Raw genomic sequence first — 27,339 nt, 5'->3', positions numbered from 1 at the left:
TCTCGCTTCCGGTCGCGGCGGCCTCCGTGCCGCCGGTCAAGACCGACCGTCGGGCGTCTGCGGGGCATGCGGCGCTGAGGAGCGGTGGACCTTGCGGCGGCGCCATGAACCTCCTGCCTTGTAACCCGCATGGCAACGGGCTACTGTACGCCGGTTTCAACCAGGACCACGGTGAGGCGCGGCCGGCGCTGCCCCCGCCTCGCGCCCGGGCCCCACCTCTGTTGCTGCTTCTGCCTCTGTCTCTGCCCTTGGCCCTGCCCCGCACCCTTCGTTCCTTGAGACCCCGGCCTGCCCCGGACCCTTCCTGCCCGAGACCCCGGCCTGCCCCCGACCCTTCCTGCCCGAGACCCCGGCCTGCCCCGGACCCTTCGTTCCTCGAGACCCCGGCCTGCCTCAAACCCTTCCTGCCCGAGATCCCCGGCCTGCCTCAGACCCTTCCTGCCCGAGACCCCGGCCTGCCCCGGACCCTTCCTGCCCGAGACGCCGGCCTGCCCCGGACCCTTCCTGCCCGAGACGCCGGCCTGCCCCGGACCCTTCCTGCCTCAGACCCTTCCTGCCCGAGACCCCGGCCTGCCCCGGACCCTTCCTGCCCGAGACGCCGGCCTGCCCCGGACCCTTCCTGCCTCAGACCCTTCCTGCCCGAGACCCCGGCCTGCCCCGGACCCTTCCTGCCCGAGACCCCGGCCTGCCCCAGACCCTTCGTTCCTCAAGACCCCCCCCCCACCTGCCCCGGACCTTTCCTGCTCCAGACCCCGGCCTGCCTCAGACCCTTCCTGCCCGAGACCCCGGCCTGCCCCCGACCCTTCCTGCCCGAGACCCCGGCCTGCCCCGGACCCTTCGTTCCTCGAGACCCCGGCCTGCCTCAAACCCTTCCTGCCCGAGATCCCCGGCCTGCCTCAAACCCTTCCTGCCCGAGATCCCCGGCCTGCCTCAAACCCTTCCTGCCTCAGACCCTTCCTGCCCGAGACCCCGGCCTGCCCCGGACCCTTCCTGCCCGAGACCCCGGCCTGCCCCGGACCCTTCCTGCCCGAGACCCCGGCCTGCCCCGGACCCTTCCTGCCCGAGACGCCGGCCTGCCCCGGACCCTTCCTGCCTCAGACCCTTCCTGCCCGAGACCCCGGCCTGCCCCGGACCCTTCCTGCCCGAGACCCCGGCCTGCCCCGGACCCTTCCTGCCCGAGACCCCGGCCTGCCCCGGACCCTTCCTGCCCGAGACCCCGGCCTGCCCCAGACCCTTCGTTCCTCAAGACCCCCCCCACCTGCCCCGGACCTTTCCTGCTCGAGACCCCGGCCTGCCTCAGACCCTTCCTGCCCGAGACCCCGGCCTGCTCCGGACCCTTCCTGCTCGAGACCCTGGCCTGCCTCAGACCCTTCCTGCCCGAGACCCTGGCCTGCCCCGGACCCTTCGTTCCTCGAGACCCCGGCCTGCCCCGGACCCTTCCTGCTCGAGACCCTGGCCTGCCTCAGACCCTTCCTGCCCGAGACCCTGGCCTGCCCCGGACCCTTCGTTCCTCGAGACCCCGGCCTGCCCCGGACCCTTCCTGCTCGAGACCCCGGCCTGCCTCAGACCCTTCCTGCCCGAGACCCCGGCCTGCTCCGGACCCTTCCTGCTCGAGACCCTGGCCTGCCTCAGACCCTTCCTGCTCGAGACCCTGGCCTGCCCCGGACCCTTCGTTCCTCGAGACCCCGGCCTGCCCCGGACCCTTCCTGCCCGAGACCCCCGGCCTGCCCCGGACCCTTTGTTCCTCGAGATCCCCCGCCTGCCCCGGATCCTTCCTTCCCGAGACCCTCAGCCTGCCCCGGACCTTTTCCTTCCTGCCTGAGACGGCTCCCTCATCCTCTGCCGGTCTGATCTCCACTATCCTGACCCCGAGACTCCCAACTGGATCCCTGCCCATTTGGAGACCCCATCAGTGCCCTTCTCCTGGGCCTCTGAGGACTTGGGCAGGTGGCTGAGGCTTCCTGGGCCCAACAGGATCTTAGGCACCGTGGAGATTGTTGGGGGGGCGGGGGGGGGGACACTGCTTGATGGATGATTCCTGTGAGGCCATGATCTCTGCTGGGTGTGTGTTCTCACCTGATGTGGGTCCATCCAGAAAATGCTGACCCCACTAGTTTTCCCTTTGGTTGGTGGGTTGGGAGGAACTCTACAGCTGGCCTCGGTGCAACTGCAGTCCCAGGGAAGGTGGCCCCCAGCACCCGCCCATGCAGCAGGGGTCTCTGGGATGGTTTTCTTTGCCTCACCTCCTAAATGTTATCATGGGGAAGCTGTTTAGAATAGACGTTGTGGACGCGGCTGGAAGAGGCCCTTGCAGTGTTTCCAATGCTCTTGCCCAGTTAGGCTTCTTGGCTCTGGCAGCAGTGGCAGAGGTGTGTCCTGGCCCCAGCCTTTGGGTGGAGAGTTTCCCTGTAAAAAAGTGTTTCAAGAGAGCACTGTGGACGGCCTCATTAGAGAGTGGTTTCCAACTTTTGAGTACCTTTGTAGTACCTTCTTTTTATTGAAATATATTATGCATGCAGAGTGCAAGTCAGGTGTTGGGCCTGGCATTTTCCAAGCCAAGCCCACCTGTGGCCAGCATAGGTTACAAGGCTGAGTACACCTGTCAGTGCTCCTTGCCACAGCTGCCCAGGTGCCCACCTGACTTCTGGCAGCATAGGTCAGTTTTGCCTGCTGCCAAACTTGTTTCTATTTTTTTTGTTGTTGTTGTTTTGTGGTGTTGGGGATGGAACCCAGGGCCTTGTACCTGCTAGGTAAATGCTATTGCTGTTTCTGACTTTTATCCAACATCGTTTATAAAGGCTTTTTTTAAATCTTCACATTGAGTTGAGTGTAGTTGTGGATGCTTCTCTTTGATATGTAGTGGTCCTCTGTGGGAATAGATCACATTTATCCATTTTGTCATCAGCAGGCATTTGGTCTCCAGAAGTATAAAGTGCCACTGTGATTATTCTAAAATATGTATCTTTTAGTGAGCATATGTTCATATTGCTACAGGGGGTATACTCCCATATTCCCGTGCACAGAATGCTCTGCTATCATAGCGCCAACAGTTTTCCTCTACTAGCAGGTCTTAGCTGGCTCACACTGGGTGTTTTCCACCATTCTGGCTGGTGTGCAGTAGATCCAGTTGTGCAGTCTTATCTGCATTTTCCTGATTTTTTATATCTTTTTACCCTGTGAATATCCTCTTTGGTGTTTTTGTTTGTCTACCTTTTGCTTGTGGATTTATCAGGGTGATACACACACACACACACATTGTTTTCAGAGCATTTTTGGAGGGGAGGGCATATGGGGGATTGAACTTAGGGGCACTCAACCACTGAGTCACATCCCTAGCCCTATTTTTCTATTTTATTTAGAGACAGGGTCTCACTGAGTTGCCTTACATTTTTTGCTTTTAATTTTTTTTTTTGTAGTTATAGATGGACAGCATGCCTTTATTTTATTTGTTTATTTTTATGTGGTGCTGAAGAGCAAACCCAGTACCTCACATGTGTCAGGCAAGTGCTCTACCACTGAGCTACAGCCTCACTTTTGAGGCTGGCTTTGAACTCATGATCCTTCTGCCTTAGCCTCACAAGCCACTGGGATTACAGGCATGCACCACCATGCTCAGGTCCTGAGATTTTTTTTTTTTTTTAAACTTTATTTATTTTTTTTATGTGGTGCTGAGGATTGAACCCAGTCCCTCCCATGTGCTAAACACACTCTACCACTTAAACACAGCCCCAGACCTGGCTTATATATTTTTATATAAGGCTTCGATCAGAATTATATGTGTTCTCATGAAGAGAAATCACAGGTTTAAAACTTGAAAAAGAAGAAATAATGAAGCTGGATGCAGCGGCACAAGCCTGTAGTCTCAGCGGCTTAGGAGGCTGAGGCAAGAGGATCACGTGTTCAAAGCCAGCCTCAGCAACCTGAAGAACAAAGCACCTCAGTGAGACCCTGTCTCTAAGTAAAATAGAAAATAGAGCTGGGGATGTGGCTTCAGTAGTTGAGTGCCCCTGAGTTCAATCTCTGGTACCCCCCCCCCCCCAAAAAAAAAAAAAGTAATAGTGAGAAAGGAAAAAAATAAGAAATTTCAACTTTTGTTTTCTGTATTTTCCAGCAAGGAGAGCTCTGCTTCCTCTATCTGGATTAGGTGATTCCAGTAGCATAAAAAGGGTGTTGTGACCTGGCAGAGTTTGAGGCAATATCATAGCACTTCCAAGTGAGTTTCAGATCTAGCCCAAGGAAACTATAGTTCAGAGCATGAGTTCAGTGCAGGTGTGCTCTGCAGCTGCTCAGGTAGCTGTCATGGTTCCTTGGATTTGTCAGTGACTTGGTGTGCTTTTCCCATTTGGAAGGGTGGCTGGCAGAACAGCTGTGTGGTTCTAGAGCTGGAGAGGTGCATTGGAGAGGCCTTTGCCCTGGCTTTCAAACCACTGGTGCAGGAACTAGACTTTGCAGCAGCTCTTGTGAAAAAAATTTGGAGGGTTGGTTTTTTTCTCTCCTGGCTTAAGTTTTGCTTCAACCAGTTGGATGTTGCCCAACCCTGCGCTGAGACCCTTCCTTCCTCAAGACCCTGCCAGGGTATTGCCTCGGGCCACAGGAGCCAGCACAGTGTCCTTTGGAGGTCTGAGTGCCTGTCCAGTTTATGGCAGCACCTTTTATTTGGCCATTAAGCACTTGGATGTAACTTAGAGATTGTGTGGGGGACTTCCAGACTTCCCTCCAGGAGGTCATTCTGTAGGTGGCGGGGAGCAACCCTCGTTCTGTCCCCATCCCAGCCATGTAAGACTGTCCTCTGCCCAGCACCTGCTCTTCCCCTAACCCAGTGCCTTCACACTGGCTCGGATAGCGCGCTTTGTGCCTGTCTTCCTCCAGAGGTGAACATTTTTGTTGGCTGCTGCCCCTCTGGGACCCAGCACAATGCCTGTCACAGCATGATGTGTTCATGGAGGGGAGGCCAGGGAGACTGGCGTGGCCTGTGGCAGGTTGCTGGTTGAGGATGCCAGTTTCTCCAAGCCCTGGCTTTTACCCATGATAGGCCTCAGGATTAATATGTCCCTTTTACCTTTCCTGCTTTAGGATGCTTTGCATGTGGGATGGAAAACGGATTCCGAGTCTATAATACTGATCCACTGAAAGAGAAAGAGAAACAAGGTAAGAGAGTAGCAGACACTTCTGGGCTTCCCTAGCCATACTCAGTGTCTACCTTGTCTCACACCTGGGAGAGATGCCATGGCTATAGGGCAGTGGTTTCTGACAGGTCAGAAGGGTTTGGGCCCTTTGTAAACTGGGACAGTCTTTCTTCTGTGAGCTCTGCTACCTACTGTGTTAGATTATCAAGGTGTGAGCTCTTTGGAAGAGCAAGGTATATTTGGGCAGGTCACTTTCACTTTCTTCATGCTGGAGATGATGCTGTAGGGAACTCACAGGGTGAGGGACTTAGCGCCCAGTGTTACTTGTAATGAGTTGTGGTTGCTGCTGTTCACTTGTTTCAGTGTCTTACTCTGCTTTCATGAAACAGGAGTTTTCCAGAGCTGGAGTCAGGAATTGTGCTGGTGAAATATAGTGGTGCTCTTCCCATCGTCAGGCAGGGAGGTCAGCTCTGCGGGTAGGGCTTCTTCAGATTGGTTTCCCTTCCTGCAGGTTTCTCAAATACGTGGTGTTCCCTGGTCTGTACCTGCTGGGAGACTGTCCTTGCTGCTGGACAGATCTTAGATAGCTACTGGATCAAGCAGCAGCCTCTTCCTGCAGGAGTAGGATAGAATTCTTCCAGAACTGGCCTCGAGAATTCTCAAGAGGAACACTAAGGTGCTAGTGTCCATTCAACAGCATCCTGCGTCAGGGTTTTTAGAGCTCTCAAAGCCACAGAGCCCGTTTTCAAATGAAATCTCATACACCATCCATTTATTTTTTTATTTTTTGGGGTACCAGGGGTTGAACTCGGGGGTACTCAACCACTGAGCCACATCCCCAGCCCTCTCTTGTATTTAGAGACAGGGTCTCACTTAGTTGCTTAGCACCTTGACATTTCAAGGCTGGCTTTGAATTTGTGATCCTCCTGTCTCAGTCTCCTGAGCTGCTGGGATTACAGGCATGTATCTGGCACATGCACCATCCAGGTAGTCCTATACATCTTGGAGTTTAATTTTTAAGCTGAAGTTCATAATCATAATTCACTGTGGAAAAGTAGCATGACATGTAGTGTCGGACTCAGGCTGAATCTGTCATACTAGCAGATTCTAATCTTGGTTTTGCTGCCTTCCCAGTTGCTGTGTGATCTTGGACAAATTTTGCAACTTCTTTGGGCCTCGGTTTCTCCATATGTAAAGGGAGGATAGTAGTGATGCCTACCTTTTAGGGTTACTGTAAAAATGGTGGATTGGAACATGTGAACATACGTCAGTCCTGGTCTGCAGGCTAAATGAAGAGGCTGAATGTGCTGGTGTTATCAGACTGGCAGCAGCTTAACCATTGCTGCAGTCCCTGACCCAGAGGCAGACACCTGAAAACTGAAGGGATGATGAATGCTGTGCAGATGGAGATTTTTTCCCTTTTCACACAACAGGAAGATTAAGTTTATAAATCAGGCCCAGGAGGGGTTGACAACTGTGAGCTGTTGCAGAACTCAGCGATCTTGGCATGCAATTTTTTCTTTCTTTGAGGTTAAAATGTTTGCCTTTCACTTAAGGAGGAGTGTTGTGGCCCCTTTGGCATATTGGATTGCTGGCCTCCCCACTCTTGACTTTGGGTCTGTAAGAGAACCAGGGGTTCCTGGAGCAGAAGAGCTCTGCTGTCTGGGTGCTGTCCAGTGAGTAGGGGGCGGGAGGTTGTGCCCTGTGGCTATGCTGGACTAGGGGTGATTGGTCCGGGGTGGGCCAGGATGGCGTGAGGTTTGGTCACACTTCTCAGAGCAGCTTGAAACTTAGGAATTGTTTATTTCTGGAATTTTTCATTTGATGGTTTTAGACTTCAGTTGGTCACAGGTAACAGAAACCAGGAAAAGCAAAGCCAAAGGTTAGGGTGCTGCTGCTCGGTCGGTCAGTGGACCAATGAGGGCTGCCACTTATAGTACTCACCTGCTGGTGCCCTTGTGTCTGCTCTCTGTGGGTGGTATAGTGAGTTGGCAGCTTTGCTCCTGCAGAGGAAGGAGTCACTGTGAAACCTTATAGAGCAGCTGTACCTGCAAATCTCAGGTGCTCTTTACCAAGTTGACCCCAAGCTTAAAGATGAGTTGTGCACATTGTTATCAAACTGTTAGCGATTCAGTCAAGCGGTTAACAACTGCTTCCTAACTGATGGACTGTTTACAGTAAACCAGAATTTCTTGTACATTAGACAAGAAGAATCTGAGACTCACCAGTTCCAGTCAGTTCTACCATGGTCATGACCTTGCACAGTGCCCGCCCTCCCCTGTGGCTAGGCAGGCTTGGAGGATCAGCACCTGTGGGGGTGGGGCGGGGGCATGCTTACCCTCCAGCTGCTGAGAGAGACCCCAGAGGGCGTCCCAGGAAGGTCCCCTTGACACTTGTGGGCTGTTTTGCTGTGACATTTTGGCAACTTCAAAGAAGAGCAGGTTTGCCCAGTTCCTGCTTTGTTCCTGTGGTTTGCTCCAGGATGGTGAGGAAGGAAGCTCTCCTCACCCTGTTGCAGCAGTCTGTCCTCCGTCTGGTTATGGGTGAGGAAGCCATGAAATTGCCACTTGGCAGGAACAGGAAGCTAATAGTGAGGGAAGCCCCTTGGGTTTCTTGGTCTTGCAGTTGGGAAGTTCTGAGAGGCCCAGCCAGGTCTTCTGCACACCTGCAGTAAGTCTGCTCTGGAGGCAGCTCAGCTGCCAGCAGCACTGCTTCTCGCCTGTGGCCTCGGGGGCCCAGGGAGGGGCTGCTTGAGTTGGTGGTGTTTGAGAACGGTACATTTGGACAAAGCATTTCACCCAGCAGTTGCATGGGCATACAAGAGGGCCCACGCCAAGCCCACACTTCCTTACGGGACCCTCTCACTCTGCATGGGCTGCAGGAGGGACTGGCTGGAAGGCTTCTCTGACTCTTCTGGATGTGGAGTCTGCCTCCTTTTTTTTTTTCTTGAGATGGGTCTTGCTCAGTGGCCCAGATGGCTTTGAACTCGAGGTCTCCCACATCCCCCGGTAGCTGTGACCACAGGTGTGTCCCCTGTACCTTCCCAGGTCTCGCATTTAGCTCCTAAGGCTTTATGACTTCATGATATTTTTCTAGATTGCTTTAATCTGCTAGCAACAAGCATACAGGTAAACAGAATATTTGTGTATTTTTTTAAACATTTTTTTTTCACAATACCTTTGTTCTATTTATTTTTTATTTCTATATGCTGCTGAGGGTCAAACCCAGGGACTCACATGTGCTAGGCAAGTGCTCTTCCATTGAGCTACAGCCTAGCCCTTGTGTATTTTAATAGGTAATAAAATACATAGACTTTTGTTGTTGTTAAAGGCTTAGAGAAAATTGTTTAAAACTTTGAAATTGCTTTTGTGTAGGATTTAATGTGCCTGTGGCAGAAATCTCCCTCCTTCTCGGGGCACCTCAGTGCTGTCTGCAAGTCGTAGTCTGATAGTGCCAGGGTCACGCTTCCAGAGGGAGCTTTGCTTTGCTGAGGGCTGGAGTCGTGTCCTGCTAAGGGGAGCGGTGGTGAGGTTCTGTGGGCATAGTGCAGACACTGGGTGCATCTGAGGAGTGCCTGGCTACACCTGGGCTGCTCACACGGCTTTCTGAAGCCCAGGGGCCTGCATGGGGATGCAGTTTCACTTCTGAGACCCCGGGCACAGGAGTTCTTGCATACTGCATGTTACTTTTTGGACTGTGGTTAAATCATAAAATTTACCATATTAACCATTCTTTTTAAAAATATTTTTCAGTTGTTGATGGATCTTTATTTATTATATGTGGTGCTGAGAATTGAACCCAGTGCCTCACACATGCTAGGCAAGCGCTCTTCCGCTGAACTACAGCCCCAGCCCCCATCTTAACCCTTCTTCAGTGTACCGAGATCAGTGTTGCTACATTTACATTGTGTTCAACACACCACTAGAATTTTCCGCAAGGTGATTGCAAAACTGCAACTGCAACTCTGTACTTTTAATCAGTTGCCCACCACCTCTGTAGCCACTGCTGACCACCCTCTTCTTTGTGTCCCACTGACTTGGACAATTGTGGAAGCTTAATGTAAGAGCCGTCTGCAGCACTAGTCAGGCATTTTGTGCCTGTGGCCTGGCTCCGCAGGGGGCCCTCAGTGCTTGTCTGTGTGGCAGCAGGTGCCACAGCTGCCTTCCATTTCAAGGTGAGTGATGTTGTCGTGTGTCTACACTGCATTGGTCAGTGGACACTTGAACATGGGTATACGAGTCTCTGTGAGACCCTGCTCTCAGATTTGGTGGTGGTGGTGGTTTTTTGGATATATACCCAGGAGTGGGATTGCTGGATCTTGGGATGGTTCCATTTTTAGTTTTGGAGGTTCCCCAGAGCAGCTGCACTACCAACACACAAGGTGCCAGGGTCTGCGGGTGCTCCCCAGCCCTTGGCGCTGCCGGCTTTTTCTGATGGCTACCGTGCTGGTGGGCAGGAGGTGAGAATTTTCTAGGTGCCATGTGTGTGCTTCTGATGCCTCATGGTTGCGTGTCTTCATGTGCTTGTTGGCATGTTTTTTGTTGATATTTTTTGGTTGTCAGTGGACCTTTATTTCACTACTTTTATGCCATGCTGAGAACGGAACCCAGTGCTTCACACATGCCAGGCAAGCGCTCTGCACGGAGCCCCAGCCCAACCCCTTCTGGGTAGTTTGCACAATGATTTTGGAAAATGATTGAGTTACTTGATTTTTGTTGTAAGAGTTCTTCATGTATTCTGAGTATTAACCTCTTATAGATAAATGATTTCAAATACTAAGTTGGATATTGTCCCATCTGTCTTATTTGTGATGTCATAGCCAGGAAATCATTGCCAAATTCTCTTCTACAGGAGAATTATAGCTTGGGGTCTTTCTTGTAGGTCTTCAGTGCGTTTTTTAGTGCACGTGTATGTGTAGTGTGGGGGAAAGTCCAGGTTGTCCTCCCCTTTGCATGTACAGCCTCTGAGCTGCAGAGGGCATCAAGAGCCCTTCCTTAGTTGTGGCAATAGCCATTGGGCCATCCCTATAGGCGTGCACAGGTGGAACTGCACACCAGCTGGCAGCCCGTTTCCTGTTGTGTGGTGAGCTAACTTAAGGAGGAGGGTTGTGTCCCTCCTGCAGGGAAGGAGCTGCAGGCTTTCACAGGTCAGAACCACTCCTGGCCCAGAGGAGGAAGAGCTGCTGTAACCACTTGGGTGGGCACCGTGGCCACCTCCTGTTAAAGCCAGAGTTACTCTGAGGTTGCCTAACATGTCAGATGACTGGTCACTTGTCTGTGTGGAAAGTTGTCTGCACCATGGGCAGCGCTGTTTGCTTCTGCTTAGGATGCTGCCTGGCCTCAGGTGTAAATCTCCTGGAGTGAGCAGAGTGCTCTCAACTCCCTGTGTACCTGAGACTGGAGAGGGAAGTCTGAGTAGGTTGACATCCTGACTTCCCATGTTTTGGTTTCCCGTTTTCTCGGCTTGTCCGTGCTGTCTTGAGCTCCAGGTCATGGCATAGACCTGAGAGTCGGGCGGGCAGTCCTCACCTGCTTCCCTGAGAGCCTTGGGCACCTGCCGTGGGTTTTCAGGGACACCCGGAAGTCAAGTGTTCGATGTAATTCATGAGCAGTTGAGAACTTGGGGCCTAGTGGGGTGGACAGGTGGAGGCTACTCCCTGAGAGCTCTATGGCATCTTGAGGTGTGATTGTGGGTGTGCCACGGGCTGGACAGAGCCAGATACCTACTCTGGCTCCTCGCCATCACCTTTCTTGTGTGTGACATGTTTGGGTGTGAACTGCCACCTGAAAATGAAATGCTGAGCTTTATAAGGCTTGACTTGAACTGTTTTAATTGTGAAACACACATTAATTTACTACAATTGTCTTCTTGAAATTGTCATTTCAGAATTTTTAGAAGGAGGAGTTGGCCATGTGGAAATGTTATTTCGCTGCAACTATTTAGCTTTAGTTGGTGGTGGAAAAAAGCCAAAATACCCTCCCAACAAAGGTAAGGTCGTTAGCCTCTTAAGAGCTCGCTTTGTGCACAGCGCTGCAGTCTGTGGTCCGGGGCCTGTTTGGCCTTCCCTGGTGGTCCTGTGAGGCTGGAAGAGCCTCTAGGAGGAATGGTGGTGTGGAGGACTGCCCTCAGTGCTGGGGCAGGTGGAGGTGTGTTGCATCCTGAGTTGGTGCCAGGAGTGTCATGGGTTCATTGTGAACCAGAGTGTGAGCAGCACTCCCCTTCCACAGCCACAGAGGAGCATGAGGCATGTATGCCTGGGCATGTATGCAGCACTGTGGAAGAGGCTGCATGGGGAGGTCTGGCCCTTTTTTGATGGAGGCGTGGAGAACTTTGCCCTCCACCACTGTGGACACTGCCCATAAGCCAACTCTTCTTGCTCTGGGTTGAAAAAGAGGTCTTAAGAAGAATGAGACCCAGACAGGAGGTTGAGGTACAGGGTAGAGAGGATGGGCCTCAGGGCCTGGAATGCCAGTTGAGGTGTACCCAGGAAGAGGCACCACACAGTCTGTGTGGAGGAAGACCTCGTCTAGAAGCAGTGTGGGAAATGGGCTGGGGAGACACTGCAGGCCAGGGGCCACCCTTCACAGCAGGTGGGGAGAGGGAAGCAGGTGCAACTCTGACCAGTGTCAGCAGAGCAGGGAGCGTGGGCCAGGGAAGGCCACTTATCTGGTAGCAGGAAGGTCCAGTGGTGGCATCACGGGACTGTGGGGTGGAACCAGTGGTGACCTCTTCCAGAGGGAGAGGGTGGTGAGGGAGGCAGGAAAGAGGAGCAGTTGGGAGGGACAGAGCATAGGTGCCCCACCAAGGAGTGGGTGAGCTGGGGTCTGGCTGTGACCCTGACACTGGGAGTATTCCAGTCCTGTTGGAAGAGCAGAGAGAGGGATGTTGGGGCTGGCGTGCAGCTCAGGGGTAGAATATATGCTTGATGTTAGCAAGGCCATGGGTTCCAACCCCAGCACCAAAAGGAAGAAACACAAAAGAAGGGCTGTGTGGACAGGGTGGGGTCCTTAGTGACTGCCATCATCTCCCGCACAGGCTCTCTGTCCTCAGCAGGAGTGGAATCTGCACTGCGGAGGTTAGCCCTGAGCCTTTTGCTTTTGTTTGGGAATTAGGAACAGAGAAATAAAGTGGAAAGGGGTTGCTGGTAGGAAAAAGAGTGAAAGAATGAGTCTTGGCCCAAAGGCTGTTGGAAGGACTCCCCGGTTTAAGGTGGTGCTCTGTTGGGCTGAAGCCCCGTGCAGAGTGGCTGCCAGCAGCGGGTACGTGTGAGCAGGCTCAGTCCCGAGAAGTTCTGCCCTGGAGAAGAGCAGGGCACCCCAAAGGATGAACAGTCTTGCTTGCTCTATGAAACAGAAACATTCCCTTCCCCTTTCTCCCCCACCTCTCCCTCCTTCCTCTCTTGTTCCTTCCTCCTCACTTTCTAAGAGGGATCAAATCCAGGGCCTTACCCATGCTAGGCAAATATCTCCCCCAACCCTTTTTATTTTGAGACAAGGTCTTGCTGTGTTGCCTTGAACTTGTGATCCTCCTGCCTCAGCCTCCCAAGTTGCTGGGATTATAGAAGCCCCTCTTTCTTTGGATGCAGGCTATCTCAGCACTATAGCACTCGGTGTCCTCTTTCCCTCTCCTGCGCCCTTCTCTCCCTCCCTCTCAGGGGCTGTCTCAGCACTGTAGCATTCAGTGTCCTCTTTCCCTCTCCTGCCCCCTACTCTTCCTCAGCACTTTTGCACTCAGCTGCTGTGATCAGGTGTGCTTTTTGGCTCAGGCAGTGGAGCCAGGGAGGTGGTGTCTGCCTGAGGTGACCAGGCAGGAAGGGCTGGCAGAGTGTGTCCTGCAAGAGGAAGGGGTGGGGAGCAGCAGGGTCTGGGGCAAGTCCCAGGGCCAAGTGCTGGCTGGGGGAGGGCAGGTGGGGGGGGCTGCCCACCAGGGGCCCTTGTCCTTCTGGTTTCAGTGATGATCTGGGACGACCTGAAGAAGAAGACTGTCATTGAGATAGAGTTCTCCACCGAAGTCAAGGCTGTCAAGCTGCGGCGAGACCGGTGGGTTCCCAAACACCTTCAAGCAGGTGGCTAAGGCGCTTTTCTGTCCAGGGAGGGAAATGTTTAGGGAAGGATGCAGTGAAGAAGCGATAGCTGCTGTTGGTGCCCAGCAAGTGTACCAGAAGAGTCACTTGTGTTCCTGGGGGAAGGTGGGGAATGGACTGGCTTCTGGCCTTGGGGACGGTGACCTTTAGGACCTGCCCCCCTGGGCAGTCAGAGCTGCAGCCTCACAGGGTGCCTCTAAAGTATGTTCCTGGTGGAGGGTGGAGGAGCCCTGGGAGCTCTGGGGTTGGACTCTCACTTGCTGGGCTGCAGAGGGCCTGCCCTCCGCCCAGGTGGTATGGAGCTTCCTTTGCACTTGTCTTGGTTCCACGTGACCAGCGCACTGCGCGGTTTCCATTCCACCTGTAGGGGCAGGACAGGGGTGGTGACCTGCATTCCATTTGGGCTGGTTATTTCTAGTAAGGTCACTATTTAAAAGCCCTTCACAACGAAATGCTTGATTGGCTCAAAGACCTTTCCCCTTGCGAGATTTTCCTGATTGTCAAGATGGGCGAGAGACTCTTGCCCTGGGTGAGGTGTGGGTAAGGACACCTCGGAGGCCAGCCTCTGTCAGGTGAAGGGGCTGCTCAGTGGAGTGTGGCCTTTATTGCTGACTTCTGGGCACCACGTAGGGGGCTGCAGCCCAGGCCTCTCCCGTGGCACATCCAGTGTTTGAGTTTCAGAAATCACAAGATGCCCATCTCCCTTTCTGAGGAGAGGATCTGAGTGCGTGTATCTTGCAGGATCGTGGTGGTCCTGGACTCCATGATTAAGGTGTTCACCTTCACGCACAATCCCCACCAGCTGCACGTCTTTGAAACCTGCTATAACCCTAAAGGTGAGGCTCTACGTGTGAGGTGAGTGGGGAGTGGTTCTGTGCCACAGCTGGGACGTGCCCTGCAGCCCCTCTGCTGGCATCAGCTCTCAGCCAGAGCCGACTTCTATCCTGTCCTTGGAATGCTGGCCTCAGCCTTTCCTTCCTTTTCTTCTGCATCAGAGGTCATTGTACAGACTAGATTATTCATGGTATCATCCTCACATCTTTACGATGCTCAAGCTTTCCCCCTGGGTGTTTTTTGGTGTGGGGTCTTGCTGTGCTGCGCAGGCAGGCCTGATGCCCTGGGCTCCCCAGCAGTGGGTGCTTTCTCCTTCCAGCAGCCTGTGCTTCTGTCCTGTGCCAGTACCGCTCTTCCTCCATTTCCTGAGCTTTAAAGCAAGTCTTGACATAGGTAGCAGTCCTCTGGCCTCAGTGCTGTCTGAGGAAAAGAAGCTCTGGCTGCTCTCTGGGCAGCAAGTTTCCTTGCAGCTGTCCATGTCAGCATGTCTGCGGAGGCTTCGCTGTGTGGTGCTGGCATGGGCCCTTAGTTGGGGCCAGGGGCTGGTGATATGGATCACCCACGGGGTCTGAAGCCTCTGCTGTGTGTGGGGCTCCCCTGCCATTGTTCATGCCTCCTCTTGTGCCTTTGTCTTGCATTCTCACGAGGTGGCCCTGCAAGAGACCAGCGGGCAGGATGCGTGCCTTAACGAACTGTGGAGCACATGGTTACCTTATGGGGGTGCTTTTGGCCCTGATGCCCATTAGCCAGCCATCTGTAGGAGTGTGCCCTTGAAGAACCCGTGCAGAGCTCTTGTTTTTCCCCAAGGTTTTGGAAAGTAGGTTTTGGCTGTGAGAAGTCAGGCTTTGGCTGGTTGTCATCTCTTGATGTTTTTTTCTGTCTCCATTAGGCCTCTGTGTCCTGTGTCCCAACAGTAATAACTCCCTCCTGGCCTTCCCTGGCACCCACACTGGCCATGTGCAGCTCGTGGACCTGGCCAGCACTGAGAAGCCACCTGTGGACATCCCCGCACATGAGGGTGTCCTGAGTTGCATTGCTCTCAACCTGCAGGGCACAAGAATTGCAACTGCGTCTGAAAAAGTAAGTGTGTGGGTCTCCTTGTTGGTGGTGCTTATGGAGCGGCAGCCTCTGCAGAACCCTCCTCTGCCAGCTGCCCAAGTGGCCCTTCCACGGACTGGTCTTGTCATGTGACGGGGCTGAGGCTGTGATTTCACACATCCTCCAAATGTTGAAAACACAATAAAAATACTTAAACAACAATCCTGCCAGGCATGGTGGCCACGACACCAATCCCAGCAACTCTGGAGGCTGAGACAAAGGGGATCACAAGTTCCAGGCCAGCCTGGGGCAATTAGTGGGACCCCATCTTAAAGAGGCCTGGGGATTCTACTCAATAGTAGTTGCACCACCCCCACACAATAAAACAGCCATACCCACCCTATTTCTTATTATTGGGCACAGTGTCCGTGTCAGTGGCACAGCCTCCCAGAGCCACTCAGTTTCTGTGCAGAGGCCTTGGCAACCTGGGGACTGCCTGGGACCCCTTTTCCCACCTGCCTGAGAAGGTGTCCTTAGTGAATACCACCACCCACATTTTAGAGTGTTGACTGTGTGATTCCTCAGCTTGCCTGTGATGAACAGGTACTTATTTTTTTAAATAGTTTAAAATCTGGGTTCTTACACTTCCTTTAGCTTGTTAATTCAGAGTTTTTGAAGAGAAGATCCATACCTTTTTATTCCAGTTTTCATCTAAAACTGCAAGTGTAGGTTCACCTTTGGGAGTTGGAAGCTGTTAATGGGTGAGAGCATGAACCAGTGACTGTCCATCTGCGGGTCAGTGCATGGCTCTGTTCCACCCTGGCCACGTGGCAAATGCTGCCGTGGCTGGAGCCTGGGGTAAGACCACATGCGCCAGGATAGGCCCTGTCGATTTCACATGTCACTCTTCCAAATGTTACATCAGTAGCACATGACATGGCATGAATGCACGAACACCGTCCTCCTCCTTTGTGGCCCGTCTTTTCTTGTCACCCAGGTCTGGGTGTTGTCTCTCTGGGGAAGGGCCTTCCCTTCTGTGGCTCATCCTCAGTGGGTCAAGTAGCCACTTTTCTGTTGCCTGTGGGAGTGACTGTGTGGGTCTGGGAGCAGTGGGGACGCCCTGGCTGGTGTTTGTGTGGGATTGGCCAGGGAAAGGGGTGTGTGGGCCAATCTCCACAGCCTTGTCCTGAGCTCTGCCCTGCTGCTGTGGGACCCAGCAGCACCAGTCTGTTCTCAGCGAGCCACAGGTAGAGGGACAGACAGTTGTGGGCCTCATGGGAGGATTTGGGAGAGGGGTGTGTGGGCTTGTGAACTATCATTTCAGAAACTAACTGGACCTGTGAATTGTTGATAATGAAACACTTCGCTGTTTTTCAAAGGGGACCCTTATAAGAATATTTGATACTTCATCAGGGCACCTGATCCAGGAGCTGCGAAGAGGATCCCAAGCAGCTAACATCTACTGGTGAGGACACTGGCTCCTCGCCTGCAGGAGAGCTAGGCTGGGCATGCCTGGGCAGAGGCGTAGGCTTTGAGGGTGTTGGGTTCCAGATCTTTCAGCTTTTTATTGTGGGAAGTGTGCACAAAAATGGAACCCTCGCCTCTGCTCCAGTTGTTCCTGCGTGTTTCCCAGCAGGGGCTCGGATCACTGCAGCCTGTTAGCCTGACCCTGGGCTGCCCCCGGCACCACGGGTTCTGGTGCTGGGTGTAGGAGCCTCTCCTGTCTGCCTGCTCTCAGGACAGAGGCCATGTGGCCAGTGCCTGCCTGGTGCCTGACACTGTCCCCCAGGGGCAGACTGTCTCCATGCCATGCCAGTGGAGCCAGCACTGGGGCACCTCAGGCAGCCCTTGCCCTCCCTGGCACTGGGGCTTTGACCCTCTAGATCAGGTTCCATGGTGAAAGCCATGGGCCTACAAACAGGCAGGGTGCTTCTTAACACTGCACCTCAGGTGTAGGGATGTTGAGGTCTCCGGGGTGCAGGCCAGCAAGCATGCTGTGCAGGTTGGGTCTCTGGTCTTTCCTGCATCTTCAGAAACCCAGCTTTTCTGTTTTCCTTCGTAGCATCAACTTCAATCAGGATGCTTCTCTCATCTGTGTGTCCAGTGACCATGGCACAGTGCACATTTTTGCAGCTGAAGACCCAAAGCGGAATAAACAGTCCAGGTGGGTTAGGGGAAGGCTGCAGGGGGGCCTGGAGTTAAGGGCTGGAGTGCGCACAGAGCTGGGGGAAATCACCTCATCATCTCCTTGGGGTTTATGAGGCCATGTCCAAAGCTGCCCTTGGCCCTGTGCCAGCCTGGCGCTGGCTTAGGCCCTCGTCCTGAGCATTGTGATGGCACTCTTCGGGTTAATTTGACCGCAACAGAGTCTGTGCCTTTCATAGCAAGAGCATCTAGTTTTATTATAAGACCATTTCTAAGGACTCAGAGATTTTGTTAAAGAAAATAGAATTTAAAGAAGTGTAGGTCCAAAACCGTGCCAGGGAGAGGGTCTGGGTATTGTTGGCAGCCTTCTGGGAAAGCTGGCAGCCCTTCTGCATCGCTTCACCTAGTAATGCGACCGCCCCTCTGTCTTCTTGTCCTCGCAGTTTGGCATCAGCCAGTTTCCTCCCCAAATACTTCAGTTCCAAATGGAGTTTCTCCAAGTTTCAGGTCCCCTCAGGCTCTCCATGCATTTGTGCCTTTGGAACAGAGCCGAATGCGGTCATTGGTAAGTGGCCCTTCCTGGGGGAGGCAGCTCCAGGGCCTGGAGCCCCTTCTCCTTCTGTGGGGTTGCCCGGGGTTTTCCCAGGAGCTCACCCACAGCCCTTGTCCTGCAGCAGCAGGGGACAGGCATGTGTCCAGAACAGCCAGGGCTCGGCCTGCTGCTGCTCTCCACTCCTGGGAGGGGCTGTGAGTGAAAGGGTCTCCTTCTGTCCCAGCAATCTGTGCCGACGGCAGCTACTACAAGTTCCTGTTCAACCCCAAGGGCGAGTGCATCCGGGACGTGTATGCGCAGTTCCTGGAAATGACCGATGACAAACTGTGACTTCACCGTGAGCAGGCTGTGCTTGCCGCCCAGCGTCCCCGGTCTCCTGGGGCTGGTGCCAGTGCCCCAGAGCCTCATGGGAACGGGGCTGGAGGGATTGCCCAGGACCTCAGTCTCGAAGCCATATGTGGTTCTCTGCCTTCCTGAGAAAGGTCTCCCATTACCCGACTTAAAGAGAATGCTCATCACCACACCTGGACACTCGGTGGCTCTGGGCAGCCCATGCTTGCCTGCCAGCCACTACCCTTTAGCTCAGCTGCCACCTTAGCTAGTAGCTCCAGCACATCCTCTACTGGTGGGCTCCATCCCAGCCTAGGGACAGGGCTGCCAAGAATGGGCACAAGGAGGTTTGTTCCTGCCACAAACCCACTGTTTTTCGGAGAAGCAGACAAGTGAATAAGTCAGCAGTGCAACACCACCTGGAGCCCGCACCTGCAGTCCTGGCACCTGGACACGTGTCTCTTGGGAGCACAGCCTGCTCTGGGCCTCAAGTGGCTGTCCCCACCCTGTTGGAGCCATTAGGACGAGGCTAACACTACCCTCCAGCACAGAGCTGTGTCCACCCACCAGAGCCCTGTCCTTATGGGGGTGCTGTGGCGCTTCCCCACCATCTGTGGGTACAGAGCAGCGAGCACAGTGTCTGAAGGTTGGTCATGGAGGAGAGCGCCACTGCTGTGGGCAGCAGCCCTGCCGGTCCTGCCCGGCGTGGAGGGAGATGCCTCTGCCCCTCCTGCCCACTTCCCTCTCCACCACCCTCCCTCCCCAGCACTTGTGAGTAGCTGCACACTAACCTTCTGGGAGCCGAAGGCTCTTGCCATTTTTAACACTTGGTGACTGCGCTAGGTCATGGGCTCCACATTGTCCATGCTGTTGAGCTACGTGTTTAATTTTCGTAAATTCCTGTTAGAGAAGCTTTCTTCTGTGATTTTCATTTCAGGTTGCAAACTTTTAAAATCTGTGTAGTGGCAAGTTCTCAGTTTTGCCGTTTCCTTTGCTGTTGTGTGGTCTGCTGTCTGTGAGTTCCATGTCAAGTATGCATGTTACCTGTGTGTATTTAATCATGAACTTTAATTTTGCACACATATTTGTACTGTTTCATTAAATAAAAGTGACTAATTTTGTCGTACTCCACCTCTACAGCATGGAGCAGTGCGCTGGGGAGTCCTACATCCTCTTCTGGTTAGGGTTAGGGACGTCTCCGAGGAGGGGGGTGTCTCTGGGCCACCCTGCTCACCTGCAGTGTGTGCATGGCCCCTAACAGTTCATGGGCAGAGGCCAAGTGCTACAGGAGCATCATCAGTCCTACCTTGGAGAGCAGAGGCGGGGACAGTAATGCCCATTCTTCTGCACCTCTATCCCCATGGGGCCTGCTGTGGCCTCCCTTTCAGAGGCACCAAGGCTGCTGTCCAGGGCCATGCTGGTGCAAAGGGTGGAGCCTGTTTTACTGGGCAAGGCAGGAGGAGTTGTGGTGGCCACTTCCCCAGATGCAGTCTAGGGTGCTGAAGTTAAAGCAGATGTGCTTACGGGGTTTTCTCACTGGGTGGGAGCGGGGTGGGCTGCAGACCTGCTATTGGGGCACAGGCTGTGCTGTGTGGTGGGGACACAGCAGGTGCTACTGGCGTTGAGGACGTGGCTGGCTGGCCCTGAAGGCCCTGACCGCTGAGGCTGTGGTTGCTGGGCTGGTCTCCTGCAGTCCCAGTTGCTCCCTCAGCATGAGATGGTGTCGGCTCAGCCCTCACAAGGGGCTCAGGTGTGTCCTGGCACTTCGTCCCTTTCCACCGTCTCCCTGGATGGCAGGCAAGGCCTGGAAGGGTTCAGTACTACATGTGCTTGACCTCTAGGAGTTAGTGTCCCTGCACCTTGGTCTGTTGAAGCTCCATGGATTTGCTCAGAGCAGCAGAGGTCTGCACACTGTTGGGCCACCTCCAGCCTCCATCAAGCATCTCCTGTACTGGGCCCCGACCAAGATACAGTCCTCAGGGATTCCAAAAGCCTGTGCTCCCTCTTCCTTCTTGCAGGTGTGGCTGTCCTCCAGGCTCTGCAGGCCTGTGGCGTGGAGGACACTTACCCGGCATCCTCCAGCCTCCCTGGTCCTCAGCCCTTCCCAGAAACCCAGGGCCCCCATGCTGTGGAAGGGTACCTGCAGAGCACCCTGCTGTGTGGGGCAGCCTTGTGGACCCTGGCCTCTGCCTCCCACCTCCCTCTACTTTGGCCATGGCGTGGGCTCTTGCAGCCTCCCGTGGCCACAGGTTGTCACTGGTGTTTCCTTTCTGTAGCCAAACCAAGCTCCGGTACAGGATGGCCCTCCCCATTCTGCAGCTCCCTGCAAGAGGCATTTGATTGCCACATCTTGGAGCTTGTACCCAAATCTCTTCAATGGATCGGAAAGAACTACAACTGAACGACCAAGATCCCCGTGGAGCAGAGAAGAGCAGATGGAGCAGAGGACGTTGCACCGCTGCCAAATCCCAGGCAGCACCGGGTCCTACTTCCTTATGTCTCAGACTGTGAGCGATGTGCGTGTTGGTGCCTTGTGCTGCACCAGACGACGTAGAAACGGAGGCCACACAGACAGGCTCCCAGGCCAGTCTGGTTATGTCTTTGGAGCAAAGGGACTGGAATTGCTGGGCCTGAGGGCTTTGAGTTCAGTATGCATTTGCCACCTCCTCACCTGGAGCCCTGACCCATCATCATCATCATCATCATCATCAGCTGTTTTCTGTGAAAGTACTGAGAGCCAGTGGCAGTGGGTGGGGCTGCCTGGGGAACACTGGCTGCTCCAGAAGCCTTGGTGGACCAGAGGGCAGCTGTTGCTGTCAGGTGGCCTTTCATCTAGAATAGCAGCTCAAAACACTGGAAATGTGGGGATGGTCAGCTGTCAGGTGCCTTGGGGGCTGAGCTCGCCCCTGGGGTCAGTCCAGAGGCTGGCAGGGCCTGTCCACGCTGCACCCTTCTGACACGCAGCTGCTTTGAGGTGGGAAGAAGCCACACCTCCTCTCCCGTTTCCTGTGTTCTGCTGGACAGGAGGGACCTGGGGTATGTGGCTGGCTCCGCCTCGATTGTGGGGGCTTCATCAGACTGGACGCCCCCTGGACGATTCATGTTCCTACCCCAGCTGCCCCAGGAAAGGCAGGCTCCACACTCTGGCTACAGAGCACTGTGACGCACGCCACCTGCTGTTGGTGGTACCCTGGTGTAGGTCCACCACCCGCAAAGCCTGTGCCCTGCCTCTCACAGCCACGTGTGGCTTACACTGGTCCTGGTGCTCGGGGATGCTTGATCTTGAGCGTTCTCTCGTATTCGTCTACTCCGACGGCCACTTGTGCCTGTCTCTGTGACTCCAGCTGTGGCGTGGACACAGCAGATGGTTCCGTGGCCTGTGGAATGGAGGGCAGGGCTGGCACAGAGGACGCTGGGGCAGCCTGTTGGGCCCAGGCTGGGTGGCGATGGCCTGTTTCCCATGTTCTGTGGGTGTGGGCACTACCTGGCTTTGGGGCTCTGGGCGCCTGCACATGGATGTGGTTCATGCTGGGCACTGGAGCTTCTGTGCTGTGGGCATTGGTTCAAGGACGTCTGCTGCATGCAGCCTCCTCCAGATGCAGACATGCGCTGCATCGCAGGGGCAGAGGTGTGCTTGGTACAGGTGCCTGGCAGTGCCAAGGGAGATGCCACCTGTGGACCGCAGAAGCTTGTGGGGTCACCAGTAGGTGCCTGACCTGCATCCCCCTGCTGAGCTGGGCTCTGGCAGAACCTGAGCCTCTGGGGCAGGTGAAGGGGAGGGTCTGCCAGACACTGGGAAGCGGACGTCCTAGTCACCTCCGCAGTGGGTGTGACCCCCGAAGAGCCAGTGACCTTGGGCTTCTATTTCCCAGTCTGCACAAAGGCTCAGATTCTCGCTGCCATTTCCGGCCCCCTGCTCCGAGTACACACCAGTGTCACCATGAGAGGCTCCACTGAGCTGGCTGTTTGTTCCTATCAGAGCTTGTGACCACAGAAGCCCTGGCCCAGCAGGCAGGAGGGAGAGCCCTGATGAGGTCAGCTTTGTGGTTAGGCCAGCTCATTGGATGACAGGTGGACGGTTGATCAGGTCAGATCACTGATTTGAACAGAATTTAGTTTTTATTTTAAAAGTTTAAGACCAAGAGCAAATTACTCTTCTAACTTCAGGGGCTGGGGGTACAGCTCAGTAGGTAGAGTGCTTGCCTCCCATGCACAGGCCAAAAAAAAAAAAAAAGGGCTTTTCTATCTTCAAAGAAGGAATTATCTCAATCTTAAAATGCTTATTTTGAGCCAGGCACACTGGGGCACACCTATAAACCAGAAGCCTGAGACAGGGGGATCACAAATTTGAGGTCAGCTTGGGCAACTTAGTGAGACCCTGATTCACAATAAGAAAATAAAAAGAGCTGGAGATGTAGTTCAGCAATTGAGCAGGGGTAGGAACCGACAGTGGGTGGAAGGCGGATGATGGTGGGTGAGGTGGGTGATGGTGGGTGGAAGGCGGATGATGGTGGCTGAGGTGGGTGTTGGTGGGTGAGGTTGTGGGCAATGGCCTCCTGGGCCCTGGGACCACAGGCATGTGCTGCCACGCCCAGCTTCTAGGTCTCCCTTTACAGACGGCAGGTGGGCCCTGCCTGCTGGAAGTCTGCTGTAGGCCTATCCAGTGTCCAGAGGGGTGCTGACTTAAAGGTCCTCTTAGGAAGACACATGGTCGGGGCCTCCCTTCTCCCTGTGACCTCAGCCCAACCTGGTGACAGCTATGGTCCATTTCACAGGGCCCAGGGTCTGGTCAGAGCATCTCTGGGAATGGTCCAGCCCACCAGCCTGGCAGGCACCTCTCACATCCGGCTGCTCTTCCCTTGGTGCCATCCCGTGTAGCCATTGCTTGTCCCAAGGTCCTGAGGTCTGTTGTGTGAGCATGAGAGTGACATGAGAGGTACCTTCACTTCTGGACCTGTTGCTTTCCTAAATGACCCTGTGTCCCAGAGCACCTAGAGCATCTCCCCAGTTGCTTAAGGGGACACAGAGACCACCCCAACATGCATGTTCAGACAGAGCTGCCTGGTTGCTTCAAAACCCCGAGTGAGCCTTGGCCCCTCCAGACTTGGCCCCCAGCAGCCTCCTCCTGGGCCTTCCTAGCTGGCTCAGGGCCCCTACTGCTGTGAATGCCCCAGTGAGACCACCCGCACATTGCGTCCACGCGTCATGGTGCTGAGGGTCTTTGCGTGGGGTGCCATGGCCTCGTTCCTCCTGTGCTGAACAGCACCCCTGAATATGGTGACCACATTTGCCCTCCTCTGGTGGCGCATGGCTGTGGCCTGTGGCTGTGGCTCTGCAGTGAATGGTACTGAGACATGCTGGGCCACGCTGGACACTGACCCTCAGACATTACGAGCACTGCCTCCCTGCCCTCTTCACCTCAAGACAGGACTCACCAAGCAGACAGGCTGGCAGGATTGAGGCCGCTCTCCCAGGTGGCTCGCGCCTGGCTGCGGGTGCTGCTCCTGTGCGATGACAGGTCATGCTGAGGTGCTGCCTGGCGACAGACCCCAGAGGACTGAAGACGCCCATGAGGTCTCCACCCATGAGGTCTCCACCGGGGGTCTGGTCTCTGAAGGCACTGTGCAAGGACACACTGCAGCAAAGACCGGGAACCCTGGAGGCCTGCTCGGCCTGCTCTGAAGGTCACCTGCTCTGAAGGTCACATGCTCTGAAGGTCACCTGCTCTGAAGAAATTAAGAGGAAAAACTAGGCTGTCCTATTTGCCCAGTCACCTCCTGTGTCCTCACTTCTCCTCAGGTTCCAGTTGGGCTTGGGGCCTCTGCAGGACTCTAGTGGCACCCCTGGTAGCACAGCTCCCTGCTGGTGACTCTCCTTCAAGTGCCTTTGCTCCACCTGTGTCCTGCGTCCCAACGTTCAATCCTTGGGCAGCTTCCCTCGCCCTGGTCGCCCTGGTCGCCCTGGTCGCGGGAACCTTTGCCCCAGGGCCTGAGAAAGTTTTCTGGCTGCTTTCAAGGCTTTGGGTTTATCCTCTCTGGGGTTCACTGAGTTTTGTGAATTTTGGTGTCTTTTAAAAATTGTTTTTACTTTGCGTAGAGGGTACTGGGATTGAACCCAGAGGTGCTTAAACCACTGAGCAACATCCCCAGCCCTTTCTCAATTTTGAAACAGGGTCTCACTAAGTTTCTGAGGCTGGCCTTGAACTTGTATCCTCCTGCCTCAGCCTCCTCAGCTGCAGGGATGACAGGTGCAGCCACATCCTTCTCCTTTTGCTTGGGATCTATGGCAAATGACAGACACCCAGGTCCCTGCAGCATGATCACTTGTATTTCCACTTTTTTTTCTTCTTTGTTGGTGCTGGGGATTGAACCCAGGGCCTTGTGCATGTGAGGCCAGCACTCTACCAACTGAGCTATTTCCCCAGCCCTGTTTCCAAATGCTTTTCATCCAATTGTTGTTCTCAAGTTCTGTGGCTTCTGACCCACTTCTAGAGCACTGGCTCAATGGAGTGTGATCAGTTTGTCTGCTGTGTTTTCTGGCCTTGCAACGTCTGGGTCGAGCTGCAGCTGTCCTGTTTTCCCTGTGGAACTGAGATGCTGGCTGCGTCTGGCACCCTGGAGGCCCTGCGTGCAGCCTGGAGACGTGGTCTTTGGCAGGCAGCTCCACTCCATGGAGTCCTGCTGTGGTTCTTCCTGGGCCCACCTGCCCGGGCCCTGGGTGTTTTGCTGTGGTGGCTCCTGGCATCATTCTGACTAGCCTTCACCCTGGCCGCCATCAGTCTTCCAGGCCAGAGGCTCAGGTCTTGACCTCCCCGTGTCTTCCCACTCCTGTGCCTGGGTCCTGCTTGGGGCCAGAGTAGATAGAAGGGGAAGATGGGGAGCGTGGCAGAGCTCTGCTCCTCGGGCCCTGTGCCCCACTTTCCCACTCCTGGTCCCAGCACTTCACCCCTCCACTGCTGCTCCTGGCTTTAATGTCTGGCCCAGTCTTCCTATCTGCTGGGCTCCCCTGCCATCTCCACAGGCCCCGCAGCTGCAGTGGCACTGTCCCAAGGCCTACTCCCGCCTTGTGTTCCGGGTCCCTGAACAGCACGGCCCCAGAGGCCAGGCAACTGCTGGGAGGGCAGCATTCACCGGTCCTAGTGTCCTGAAAGTGGGGGCTGCCCCATAGTAAGCACAGGACCCCTGGGCAGCACGACGGACTGTCCTATTTCCCTGGTGGAACTGTACCAACATGAACCTTGCACCTTCCAGGAACCCTGTTCCAGGGGAGCCCAGAGTGTGATGTGTGCCCAGGCTCCAGTGAAGGACAGCACGTGGCAAGTGGGCAGCACCAGCACCTTCAGGAAGGCTGACCTGCTCAACGGGCTGCAGACCAGTGCCGGCCTTCCCCAGGATGAGGGCTGCCTGCAGAAGCCACAGCAGCACAGCTGCCACCCCAGGGCCAGGAGCCTGCAAGCCCCCGCCCTGCCAGCCGCACCTCTGGTGCTTTCACAAGAAGACCATGCACCATTCAACTAAAATTAATAAAAATATTTTATTGAATTTTAGGAACTTGGTACTTTTTAAAAATTTCAATCTTTGCACACAGATCACCACTCTACTTCCTAGGACAGAAGTCTGGACTTACTTAAGAGACTGTCCCTCTCCTCCGGGGCGCCCAGCACAGCAGGCCCACGTGGGACACTGCTGCCTTCACTGGCTGTGATCCTGCCAGGACGAAGGCCGGCGGCTGGGGCCGGGGCTCGCCTGCGCCGGTCTGGCTCAGGGCAGAGCTGCTGCAGGCTGCAGTCCCTGAGGGAGCTGGAGGTTGGCAGAGGCCAGAGACTTCTGCAGAGCGGGACGCTGCGGAGCTGCTGGGCAGCGGGGGGCGGTGGGCGGGAGGCCGAGGGCGGCCGTGCACGGGCCCTTCCTCAGTCCTGGAGCAGAGGCGGCGCCACCTCCCGAAGGCCTGGCGGCCGGTCCCGGTGCGAGGTGGGCCTTGGGAGGGGACCGTCCCCCGCAGCGGGGCGCCGCCGGTGTGGTCTTCGTGCGGATGACGTCGAATCGCCTGGAAACACCTTCTGCCATTTCATTCCACCAGGAAAATACAGGTTCTTTTCCTCTTTAAAAAAAAATTAAATACCAAAATAACTACATTTAAATAAATAATGTTATGGTGATGACACGGGACCTTCTCGGCGGCGGCCTCCCGCGGGCCTCTCCCGCCTGCTCTCTTCACGGAGGCGGGACAGTACGCAGGGACAGAGTCGGCGGGAGGGACACTCGGGGCGGCGCCGGCGGGGGCCGGGGGCCGGGTCCAGTTCACCGCTCGGCTCCGCGCGGGCGGCCGCCAAGTCCGCTGGTCCTCACCGGGGGCTGGCTCGAGGCGCGCAGCCCGGGAGTGTTAAGGCCGCCGGGCCGGGTCGGGCCGGGTGGGGCCGGGGCGGGCCGGGGCGGGCCGGGTCGGCCCGGGCGGCGCCTCCTTTGGGAGCTGCGGGGCGAGGACGGCCCCCGCGCTAGTTCTGGACGCCCTTTTCCCTCACGGCTGCGGGTGGCGCATCCACACTCAGGGCGATGACGAAGCCCTCGCCGTCTTCCGTCTTGATCCGCTTCAGCTCCGGCTGCTCGGCCTGGTCGCCATTCTGGCGCTTCGTGGGCAGGGACGCGGACGCCGACGCGTGGGTGGCCAGCATGTGCAGAGGGCTCGCTGAGGCTGAAAGGAGCAGCGCGTCAGAGCCCGGCCCCGCCCCGGCCCCGCCCCCAGCCCCGCCCCGGCCCCGCCCCCAGACACTGCCCCCCCCCTGCCAAGGACACCCAAGGGCCGACCCAAAGCCGGAGAAACACTGCCTCCCGCTGGCCTGTGCCTGCCTATAGGCCTCCGCTGCAGCACGTGCAGGTTTTCTAAGGAGCTCCACCTGTCCCTCAGCACTGTCGTCGGGCTCAGGAACAGTGCTGTGGCTGGGACATTCCACCAAGTCACCAGGGGCAGGGCTGTGCTGTGCCCAGAGGAGCAGCACAGGCTCACGAGGTCCACCTTCCCATCTGAGTTGGACTAGTGGTCTAACTCACTGCCCCCAGGGCAGAAAAGGCACCCTGGACAGTCCCCTAACAGTCTGCAGGACAGAGTCCACTGGAGCCGTGACAGCTTCAGGGCAGATGCACACACCTGCTGTGGCACCCCTAGCCACAGGGTTCATCACATCAATTAACAGGTTCTCTAGTTTTGCACCCATCTGTTTGAAGACACCTTGT

General features: G+C 55.3%; 2 protein-coding genes across 6 annotated transcripts in view; one reads left to right on the top strand and one right to left on the bottom strand.

The window, feature by feature from the left end:
- Positions 1-5: 5 nt before the first annotated feature.
- Wdr45b (WD repeat domain 45B) lies at positions 6-25,655 on the top strand. 4 transcript variants are annotated; one of them, XM_027922189.3, is made up of 10 exons: positions 6-171; positions 5,074-5,148; positions 11,013-11,114; positions 13,078-13,165; positions 13,951-14,045; positions 14,933-15,123; positions 16,461-16,546; positions 17,144-17,245; positions 17,670-17,791; positions 25,360-25,655. In XM_027922189.3, exons 1-10 carry the CDS (start codon positions 105-107, stop codon positions 25,458-25,460), a joined length of 1,029 nt encoding a protein of 342 aa, XP_027777990.1. In that variant the 5' UTR covers positions 6-104; the 3' UTR covers positions 25,461-25,655. The 4 variants fall into 4 exon arrangements, with proteins under 4 accessions (XP_027777990.1, XP_027777989.1, XP_027777991.1 ...); XM_027922188.3 differs by lacking the exon at positions 25,360-25,655 and adding an exon at positions 18,003-19,235; XM_027922190.3 differs by lacking the exon at positions 25,360-25,655 and adding an exon at positions 17,901-17,996.
- Foxk2 (forkhead box K2) overlaps positions 25,624-27,339 on the bottom strand; it is a 61,447-nt gene continuing 59,731 nt past the window's right edge. For both annotated transcript variants that reach the window (XM_071603179.1, XM_027922200.2), the window contains one exon: positions 25,624-26,800. In XM_071603179.1, coding sequence (XP_071459280.1) covers positions 26,604-26,800 — 197 coding nt within the window. In that variant the 3' untranslated portion in view covers positions 25,624-26,603. The remainder of the gene's footprint in view (positions 26,801-27,339) is intronic.

The sequence above is a fragment of the Marmota flaviventris genome, chromosome 17, assembly GCF_047511675.1.
Source record: "Marmota flaviventris isolate mMarFla1 chromosome 17, mMarFla1.hap1, whole genome shotgun sequence".
NCBI lineage: Eukaryota > Metazoa > Chordata > Mammalia > Rodentia > Sciuridae > Marmota > Marmota flaviventris.
The sequence above is the reverse complement of the archived record's forward strand: the minus strand, read 5'-3'. Positions and strand labels throughout refer to the sequence as shown.